Consider the following 10,043-nt stretch of genomic DNA (forward strand, 5'->3'; position numbering starts at 1 on the left):
CGAACGTGCTTAAATTTAATCCATGTGTTTGAAGTAGTTTTCAACACTCGAATTGATGACTAGGTACCTTAGTGAATGTGTAGTTTGTATCTTATGTGTTAAAAAAGTGCAGATTTTCTATGTAAGCACAGTGGGAAAAGGGTTCACAAACATAAGAATTAAACCGTGAATTTTATGCCAATTAATTTGAAACTCATATGAGTTTACCATTGAGCTAGTGGTGTGATTGGCTATATTCTCCAAGTTAAATTCGAGCTAATTTTTTTAACACTTTCGTTGATGTTTATGTTGACAGAAAATTTTGATTAATATAATACTTACACCATGTTTGGTTGGGTGTAATGGATTAGCCATTACACCCCGATTCGGTGGCCCCACCCAATACACCGTTTGGTTCACCGTTTACTGATTCGGAGGTTTTGCTATTCCTTGCCTATTCCCTCAACAGTTGTAATAGGTATTTCGGGCTTTTAGTTTGTAATAGCTATTCACCGTTTTCTTTTTTAATTTTGAGACCAAAATAGCCTGCCTTCTTCTCCCCAAAAATTTCCCATCGATTTCATATCCTCAAATCAAGCCAAATCGATTCGCCTTCACGTTTTCACATATTCTTCCAGCCAAAGGTATGCTGGCAGCCAAAGGGCTTCACCATTCTTCCGCTTCTTGCAGCGACTGGGAAACAGTAGCGGGAAGGGAGGTAATCTTTTTCTGCCCTCATCAAGCTTCATCCTCTCCGACTTTTCCCTTCCATTGATTGCAGAGGTAATCTGTTTACTTCTTTTCTTCATTGATTTTTCCTTCTTACGTTTGAAAACTTAAAACCGATTTCTGCCCTCAGCTCCATCTTCTCCTACGTTTTTGCTCTTCATTTTATCAGGAACGAAAAATGTCATCACTTTCACATATTTGAACTTCCAGCACCGCCACCTGCGCCTCTACTACCAGTGAGAATAGCTTGTCTCCTTTCCTTTAATTTCTAGGCTTCAGATCTTTATCTATGTTTCCGATTATCCTAAATTTTAGTGTTTTTAATTTATTTAGTTTAAAATTTTGATTTAGCTCCAATCTTTTCTTTTTCTATCTGTGTTTATTTCGTTGTAATATTAATAAATTTTATAATATTTTCTGTTAATGCCACTATGCAGTATCAATTAAGCATTTTTTTACATTTATTTCTAATTATAAATTTAGCGAAGCATTTAATTTTGTTTAGAACTTTCGAGAAGGATTTTGATGAGGTGAAGAAACTATGGCAAGCAATTCAGGAAGAGGATACCCTACAAATGGTTCCATCTATGTTTGTAATTTACCTGAGGGAACTGATGAAAGTATGTTAGCTGAGTATTTTCGAACCATTGGCTTCAGAACTTGAACTTCTCCAGAAGTGCATAATTAAAAGTTTAGAGTTTATGCAGTAGTTAACATTTACTTTGCAGTAATTGTAGAAGTTTGGGGTTTTACTTGATCTCTTTAGTCAAATAAGATAATGGACAAGAGGAGAAATAGTAAGTTTCATTATCTTTTTTCAAGTTCTCATAGATTTCCAACATCATAAAGCTGTCATTGCTATCTTTGCTTTTTCCTGAAAACATCAAATCAGAAGCTTGTAAGCAATATGAACCTGCAATTGTAATTTGTGTTTTTAGATGTATCTTGATGGTGTTTCATGTTTTCAGTAGGAAAAATAATGAAATTTCGTTTTCAAATATTGCTTCTATACTGCGGCTAGCATCCGAATCCTATGTTTTTGATTAATGTGATAAGTGATAATTATGTTTATTATATGTATATCTAGAGGGAGATTTGTTAATGTTTGCCATGAAATTATATGATAATGTGGTAAGAAGGAAATTTTGTGAAAATATGTTGAAAACCAATGCTAGTTGTTTGAATGAATGAAGTCAAACAGTTATGCTTTGGGTTGTGTTGGCTATCACTAGAGCTTCTGGATTGTTAAAGCAATTGCTGGTTTTGATTAATTACATCTATGGTCTGTCCAATAGGAGGATTGAATTGCTTTGCACGTCATCAAGGTCTTTTCTTTTAGAGTTTCTAGTTTGCTTGAGCTTAAAATGTGGATGTGTTTTAGTAGCATTTTGTCTTTATATGTTTCTTACAAAAGTTCCTCTTATGTGCCTTTTACTTTTGTGAATCATGAGGATATTGATGGAACTTGAGCTTCAGTTTAGGTTTCTGGATTGGAGTGTTTCTCCTTGTATTAGGGCTGTTAATACCACCCTGTGTTTATCTCAAAGCTAAAGATACGAGGTGTCAAACTACATTTCTTTCTGCTTTCATTTAAATGGGGCCTGCTTGCTACTGCTGCCATTACTGTATTGAAAACCTTGTTTCTATAGGAAGTCTCCAATGATACCGTAATGTTGTTACTGACTATTATTGCAGTGAGTGTTGGAGCATTTCGGAATTAGTTCGTTTGATTAGTGCTTTTTTTTTTTGCCTCATATTTTGTGTAGATAGCTGTTCTGACTTGCTTGAGCATCATATGTTTCATGTATGTTGAGTGCATTCGTTCAGTCCCTATATTGTGAGCCAAAAATTGGAGGTTATGCTATTTCACTGCTGCTGCTGTTGGCGCTGCTAACTATGAATTCTATTTTTATCTTGAAAACAGGTTGTGGTGGTTGATCCAGAGGCGTATACCTATGACGATGAGGTGCTAAAGAAAGCTGAAGCTATGGGCAAGCCAGGTCTTGTGGAGATATATGCCAAAGAAGACAGTTTCATCTTTACAGTTGAATCCACTGGTGCGATCAAAGCTTCTCAGTTGGTTCTTAATGCTATAGAAATCTTGAAACAGAAGCTGGATGCAGTTCGCCTGTCTGAGGATACTGTGGAAGCTGATGATCAGTTTGGTGAACTAGGTGCCCATATGCAAGGAGGATGATCTGCTTGTAATTAAGAACTAGCCATTGACATTTGTAGGTTTCAGAAAAGGCGTGTTTACATCTAACTAACTACCTTTTGTTTAAAACTCTTGAGATATTTTGGGTAGAACAGACTACTTGTTTTCCTCAATGAAAATTGTCAGCTATATGCCATCTGTTTTAAACTTAAAAGCCAGCAAAGCATGGACTGGCAAATCTTACTTGTTTTGAACCGATACAGTTGAAACTAAATTTTACTTAATTTATGTAAATCTTGGCGGTCCAAGAATTCTCTTATCAACTTAAACATGAAACAAGCCAAAATAATACAATGACACGTTTAATAATCGTCTTCCTTGGCACGTATGTTTGGAACTCGGATTGAGTGTTTATGCAGATTATAATTCTCAAGTTATATTTTGATTTTAGTAAATTCATATAAGAACATTTTATTATTAAGAATTTTATGAAATTATATATCATTATTAAATTATATTTAATATTAATTATTTTAAATTGTATAAATTCATATAAGAAAATTTATTATCAAGAATTTTATGAAATTATATATTATTATTAAATTATATGTAATAATAATTATTTTAAATTATACAAATTCATATAAGATAATTTATTAGTTATAATTATTTTAAATTTTATTAAATCATATATTTTAATTAAAATATATTTAATATTAATTATTTCAAATTATCTTTTATAGTATCATATATTATGATTTGAGTAAATTCATATAAGAATATTAATTATTAAGAATTTTATTAAATTATATATTTTAATTATAATATATTTAATAATAATTATGTTAATTTATATTTTATAGTATCATATATTATGATTTGAGTAAATTCATATAAGAATATTGATTATTAAGAATTTTATTAAATTATATATTTTAATTAAAATATATTTAATAATAATTATGTTTAAATATGATTAAATTATTTATTATTGATAATAATATTATTAAAATTTAAATAACAATAACAATAATCATTTACCAAAACAAATTTATGCTAAGGGTATTCTAGTCATTTTAGTTTTTTCCATTATGCTATTACACCTCTATTCCATTCAACCAAACACAAGATTACTATTACGCCTCTATTCCATTACATTCAACCAAACAGTGGATTAGTTATTACACCTCTAATCCAATACACCTCTAATCCCAATACACCTCTAATCCAATACACCTCTAATCCAATACAGCGAACCAAACGCACCCTTATACTTTTTTAAGTTTGACATCAGTGTAACTCTTAGCTATAATGAAACATCTTGTGTCTATTATTAGTTTAAGAGCTAATCCTCATTTTAAATTAGTTTTTAAATTTTAAAACATTCTAATTAGATTTTTTAAATTATTGATGTTATTTCAATTATATTATTTTATTATTGAAATCGTTAATTTAATCGTTAAATGACATGTAAGATTTTGTATGACATAATTTAAAGCAAGAAATTTAAAGAAAAGTAAAATATTTGCATAAGTAAAATAGAAAAAGAAAAGAGCGTGAATATTTTTCTATTTTTTTTTGTTTTAAACTATGTTACATAAAATCTAAACGTCTTACTTAATGATTAAATTAATAATTTTAATAACAGATAAATCTACTTAATATAGTATCTATAGTTTAAGGACGTAATCAGAATATTTCAAAATTTGGTGACTGAATTAAAATGAGAATTATACTTTAATGCAGTTAACTCTAATTTCTGATTGATATCAGATCTGTGTTGAAACCCGAATAACCCCTTTCCCCTGACTCCTCATAAAGAAAATGTTTGTATTAGCATCTTGCCGCGTGTCCTATCAGATATTGTTAACAACAAAATACAATACAATCGAGTATAGCAGATAATTACCACTTTTATAGATTTCGACCGTTAGAAGAACTTAAAAAAGCGAAGTCTAACGTCTCTTTCCCCACTTTCCTCAAATTTTTAAATTGCAAGAACTTTTTTTTATACTCCTTTCAATTTCAGCCCTTTTTAAATTTGCTTCAATTTCACAGCCAAAAATCGACTCATTGTTTTCAGATTTCATAGCAAAAGAAAAAAATGGCGTTGAGACCCATCGATAATGCACTCCCTACTACACCAGAAAGACAAAAAAAACAAGCCAAATTGTCGATTCCGATCCAAACCCAGAAGAAACCATCAGATTTTGGTGTCAATGAAGAGAACAAGGCTTCTCCTTTACCACCACCACCACCACCTGCAGATGCCTCCGTTGATTACATTTCTTCCGAGAAGCTCAAACCCTTCGAAGACCCAGAGTCCAAAATCCAAGTAATTCTTGATTTTCTCTATATTAAAAGTAAACCCTGTTTGCAGATTCATGGTTCTGATTTTTATATGAATTTTTCAGGGATTGGTTGAAGGGTTAGAGTCAAAGGATTGGGTTAAGGTTTGCGAGTCATTGAATGATGTTAGGCGGTTCTCTTTACATCACTCCACCGTATTGCTTCCAACCTTGTAGGTTTCTTTATTTTTTATTTTTTTTAATTGCTGTTTTGGTGGTGGGATTTTTGCGCTGATAAAATGTTTGTGATTATGCCAGAGAGAAGGTGATGTTGATACTGGTGAAGGCAATGAACAACCCAAGAAGTGCCCTTTGCAAGACCTCGATTATGGCTGCTTCAGATATCTTCAACGCATTTGGTGAAAAACTGCTTGATTTCACTGACTCTGGTGCATTTGATCGGTTGGTAAGTACCCAGTTGGTTTGCTTTTACCCTAAATCTCTTTTGAGGCTTTTCAATTTATGTTCGGTTTTGCACTTTTACAGTTGCTGCAACTGTTACTAAAAGCTTCTCAGGACAAGAAATTTGTATGTGAAGAAGCAGATAAGTCATTAAAATCAATGGTTAACACCATTGCTCCTTTGCCTCTGCTTAATAAGCTTAGTGGATATGTTAACCATGGCAACCTTAGAGTCAGAGCCAAAGCTGCTGTTTCCATCTCAAACTCGGTTTCCAAAATGGTAAACATTTTTATATACTGTTTTTGAACATTGTCTTACTCATTGAGCAACATAATCAACTATGGTATATATTTTACCAATGCTGCAGGGTGTGGATGAAATTAAAGAATTCGGGTTGGTTAAACTGCTACAAATGGCCACGGGTTCGTTAAATGATAGATTGCCGGAGGCCAGAGAAGCAGCAAGAAGCATTGTGTTTTCAGTATACAAGGCATTTACTGAAAATGAAGATGAGAATCCAGGGGAGGCTTGGCAAAGCTTTTGCCAATCAAGCTTGTCACCTATTCAAGCTCAGTCCATTATCAAAGCTGTAGGTTCACAGTAGGGTTTATGGTAAAAGTTTTTAGGGTTTCTCAAACTTTTTTAATGTAAATGCTGTTTTTACATGATTTTGGTGGCGAAAAATAACTTTGTTTTCATCCACTTTTTTCCTGTTCGCCCCCATTTTGTAATGTTCGAATAACACATTTGCTGTTGTTATATTCTTTAACGTTAAATGGAAGTTGACCTAGTTTCATTTTTATTTAAAGAACTTATCACTAAAAGTACCACAAAAATTATTACACTCAATATTTTACATTTTTTATTTAAAAATTGACAAATTAATTTCAATAAATCAAAATGAAAAATAAATCTTTTCTATTAAAAATTTCATTCAAACAATTAAAAACTAACATATTAACTAAATAACCAAAAAATGACACATGTAAGTTATGTTGATATATAAAAATTAATTTGTCCAATTTTTAAAATGAGAGAGCAAACTGCAACTTAACCCCCAAGTAGTACTTTTACAAATACATAAAAGAAAATGAAAAACAGAAGTAATATAATAATTCAATTTGATACAATGGCCAACAACCGCGAGTTGCAATGGCACCAACATGAAAAAAAATAACATTTAATCAAATAATAGAATAGAGAAAAAAAAAGGCAACAAAATTTTCGAGACAACATTCCGATCAGAGTGATTCGATTACTCTGATCCGAGAGCACTCATTAAGATGTTCATCAACTTCAGTCTTCAACTCCAGGAAATCCTCTTCAACTTTTTTACAGTCTCTGTAATTGAATCCCTTCCATAGCTTATTCGGAGTTTGCAATGGAGGCATTTTGGTTATTTTCAATCAAAGACTGCAAAGCCATCTCAACCTCAGCAAATGGTTGACCTGCATAAAGCTTAAGCTGCCCCTTCTGAACAACAATTACTTCCTTGGCATGAGATTTTACGGCTTCATTAAGTTCCTGCAGAATTCACCGGTTCTGGTCTAGCATTAGTCATATGAGAAACAGATTAAGAAAATGAATGCATTCTCAATCATGGTTCTCACTTTTACGGACATAGGAATGACGTCGGCACTGAAATCACCTAGATCTTCAAAAAAACATTCAAGAAGATAACAGAAATTATTGGCATCGCTGCGGTCCTCAAATGCAACAACACAAGAAGTTTTGCTCTGTTCCTGACCCTCGGATGATAATTGTATGGTAAAAAGCCCTTCCAGTCCTAGATCATCACCTCGTTGCATTAGAATAACCTGGAAATAGTTGCAAGTGCAACCCAAAAAGGTACAATGGGGCATTATAATAGTGAGAGACATGGGAAACCAAGAAGAATGAAATACGGAACTAATTGAAGGGAATTAATCAAATGATAATAATCCAGGCATAAGCTTTAGCTGCATTTACGTACAAGGACATATGGAAGATTCAGCCACCATGGATCAGTTTTGATGCCCAATTGGTTGCCCTTGACTTTATCGACCGGTGGCTTGTTGCTAACATCTCTTCTTTTTGAAGTACGCAATAAAGAAACCTTATTGGATTTGGTTTTAGCTTCCGGATTCTCTTTTGTAGAAATCTTCGACTTCAGGGTATCCAAATCTCTCGAGTTCATTGATTTTATAGCTTCATTAGACAACCTTTCTTCACTGCTCTCTGAACCAGCACTAGAAATTCAACAAATAATCAAGGAATGCAAAGAACTCAATAGAACTATAAACTCAAATCCAACTGCATATAAAACTTAACAAATTTAGAGAAAACTATAAATAAATAGCTTGAAAGTTGAAACAAGAAAAGGTCGTAATTTTTCTGTTCAGTTTCGAATTTCAGACAAGGCTAATCTAGATAACTACACAACTACATGAACATAATTACTAATAAGTCAACAATTGCAAAGATTTTCAAAAACAATCGAACCTTGTATTATCGTGCAAAGATCCTAATTCCTCCTCCTCGATCTTTTCTCTATTACTCAGCAAGGAAACCGAGTCTTGACTCACTACTGCTGTTCCATCATCCACTTCCTCAAACCTAGAAGCATTAGCAGCTACAACATTCTTATTGCTCAATTTGCTACAGTCTTTTAAACCGGAAAAACCCTTCGCGCCACTTCTCAAACTCTTTTCAGGTCCTCGGAATTTGAACTTCTTCTTTACAAACAACCTTTTGTTCACCTCTTTTTCATCATCACCATCATTTAACTCGTCCAAGAAACTTGAGTACGACCCCGGAAATGTATCTTTCTTTGAGTTCAGTTTCTTCTCTAACTTACTCAATCTAGTCCCAATTTCCTTTTTAATCCCAATTCTTGCCCTAGAATTCAAAGTTTCATCTTCTTCATCCCCATTTTTCGGTTCTGTTTTCTCAATTTTTCGAGCTTCCCTAGCCATAGCTCTAATTTCTTCAACTTTTTCTTCTAATTCAGATTCATCACAATAAACCATAGTTCTAGAATTCAATCCCACTTTCCCATTATTAAGAAATTCACCATTTTTACTTCTATTTTTCCTCAAGTTCCTATCTTTACCCTCAGAATCCCAATTTCCCATCACCCAAACAGCAATTAAAGTCTGAAACAAAAAAATCCCAACAAAATAAAATCCAAATTTCGTTACTGAATAAGGAGAAAATTTACCAAAACCGCCACTGTTTTCTCCATTAACAACACCCGGTGTCTCTGAAACCCGAAATTCTTCAACTTTATCGATTTCATCAGAAGGCGGCTCGAAAACGATGACGTCGAGAGGCTTAGTTTCAGGTTGGGATTCTATGGGGGTTATGGGATTGATAGGTGTGGAAGAAGGGAAAGGTTTAGTAAGGGTTTTGAGGATTTTGGGGCGCAAATAGTTTTTACGCTTGGTGTGTTTTGAAGGAAATGGAGTGGAAAGACGGGAAAATAAGAGTGGCTTTAGTGAATACTTGGGAACGGAGGAGAGTGTGAGGGAGACCATCCCCGCCATGAATTTGACAGTGGAGCTCGAACAAGGTGAGTGACGGACATAGAAAACAGCTGAAGAAAGTTGGGTTCTTTACTTCTTTTTTTCATGGTTATCAGAGTTTTACCCTTCTCAGGCCGCCTTTGAAGCCCAAAAAAAGCTTTGGTTTTTCAGTTTTGAGATTAATCGGCCTAAACAAGGTGTACCATTAAAGCTGGTTCCTTTTTTTTCTCTTCGTAATTTGGCCCAATTCAAATGCTTAAAAAGATGAAAGCTTTGGGTACTTTTTGGGTTTTGTATTTAGATTTTGATCCAAAAGATAAAACCCGTAAGTTAAGTTAAAGGTTGTTTTGAGTTCAGGCCATTTTAATTTTCAAATCGAGTCATTTTAGGTTTTAGATAGAGTTAATATATACGGGACATTTGAACTTGAAAACTTATATTTAATTGGTATCAAAATTTTTTTGACCTAACTGGTACCTAAACTTGCAAACCTTAAGTCAATTTGATACCTTTTTAAGTACTTACCTAACATTGCTAAAATACGTTGATGTGGCACTGGTAATAGTCAAGCGTGACAAAAAAAATTATAAATTTTTTATAAATTCAATTTTTATAAAAATTAAAATTTTTCCACGTGTCATCATTTTATTGATTGTCAATGCCACGTTAATGTATTTTAGATACCAATTACATCAAAAAAAGTTTAAATATCAAAATAGGTATAAATTATCAAGTTCAAGTATCTCTATTTATATTAAATTTGATTATTTTAATTTTGAGATATTTCAAATTTAAATTATTTAAGTTTAAAGTTGGACAATAATTTTTATGAAAAAGTTATATTTACTCACGATATAACTCAAATATGAAAAAAATTATTTTCTTAGTGAATTAATATATAAATCAACGTATGAAATTGTATAGAGT

The 10,043-nt window shown here is 32.7% G+C and overlaps 2 protein-coding genes across 3 annotated transcripts; one reads left to right on the plus strand and one right to left on the minus strand.

Moving 5' to 3' along the window:
- Positions 1-4,813: 4,813 nt before the first annotated feature.
- On the plus strand, positions 4,814-6,415 carry LOC107935115 (TOG array regulator of axonemal microtubules protein 1). The gene is made up of 5 exons (XM_016867669.2): positions 4,814-5,198; positions 5,278-5,384; positions 5,470-5,617; positions 5,698-5,892; positions 5,981-6,415. Exons 1-5 carry the CDS (start codon positions 4,968-4,970, stop codon positions 6,215-6,217), a joined length of 918 nt encoding a protein of 305 aa, XP_016723158.2. The 5' UTR covers positions 4,814-4,967; the 3' UTR covers positions 6,218-6,415.
- A 175-nt stretch (positions 6,416-6,590) lies between these two features.
- On the minus strand, positions 6,591-9,260 carry LOC107935165 (uncharacterized). Of its 2 annotated transcripts, none has more exons than XM_016867723.2 (4): positions 8,095-9,260; positions 7,586-7,841; positions 7,224-7,430; positions 6,591-7,137 (listed from the first exon to the last, which is right to left on the minus strand). In XM_016867723.2, exons 1-4 carry the CDS (start codon positions 9,135-9,137, stop codon positions 6,979-6,981), a joined length of 1,665 nt encoding a protein of 554 aa, XP_016723212.2. In that variant the 5' UTR covers positions 9,138-9,260; the 3' UTR covers positions 6,591-6,978. The 2 variants fall into 2 exon arrangements, with proteins under 2 accessions (XP_016723212.2, XP_016723213.2); XM_016867724.2 differs by having other exon boundaries at positions 6,591-7,155.
- Positions 9,261-10,043: the final 783 nt, after the last annotated feature.

The sequence above is a fragment of the Gossypium hirsutum genome, chromosome A09 (assembly GCF_007990345.1).
Source record: "Gossypium hirsutum isolate 1008001.06 chromosome A09, Gossypium_hirsutum_v2.1, whole genome shotgun sequence".
NCBI classification, from domain to species: Eukaryota; Viridiplantae; Streptophyta; class Magnoliopsida; order Malvales; family Malvaceae; genus Gossypium; species Gossypium hirsutum.

Bases quoted from the DNA above. Each gene is read 5' to 3' on its own strand.
- LOC107935115 (XM_016867669.2), top strand. From the start codon at position 4,968: ATGGCGTTGAGACCCATCGATAATGCACTCCCTACTACACCAGAAAGA. The intron at 5,199-5,277 runs GTAATTCTTGAT...TGAATTTTTCAG, and splicing joins ACCCAGAGTCCAAAATCCAA to GGATTGGTTGAAGGGTTAGA. The intron at 5,893-5,980 runs GTAAACATTTTT...CCAATGCTGCAG, and splicing joins CAAACTCGGTTTCCAAAATG to GGTGTGGATGAAATTAAAGA.
- LOC107935165 (XM_016867723.2), bottom strand. From the start codon at position 9,137: ATGGCGGGGATGGTCTCCCTCACACTCTCCTCCGTTCCCAAGTATTCA. The intron at 7,431-7,585 runs GTACGTAAATGC...AACTATTTCCAG, and splicing joins TGAATCTTCCATATGTCCTT to GTTATTCTAATGCAACGAGG. The intron at 7,138-7,223 runs GTGAGAACCATG...TGAATTCTGCAG, and splicing joins TCATTCCTATGTCCGTAAAA to GAACTTAATGAAGCCGTAAA.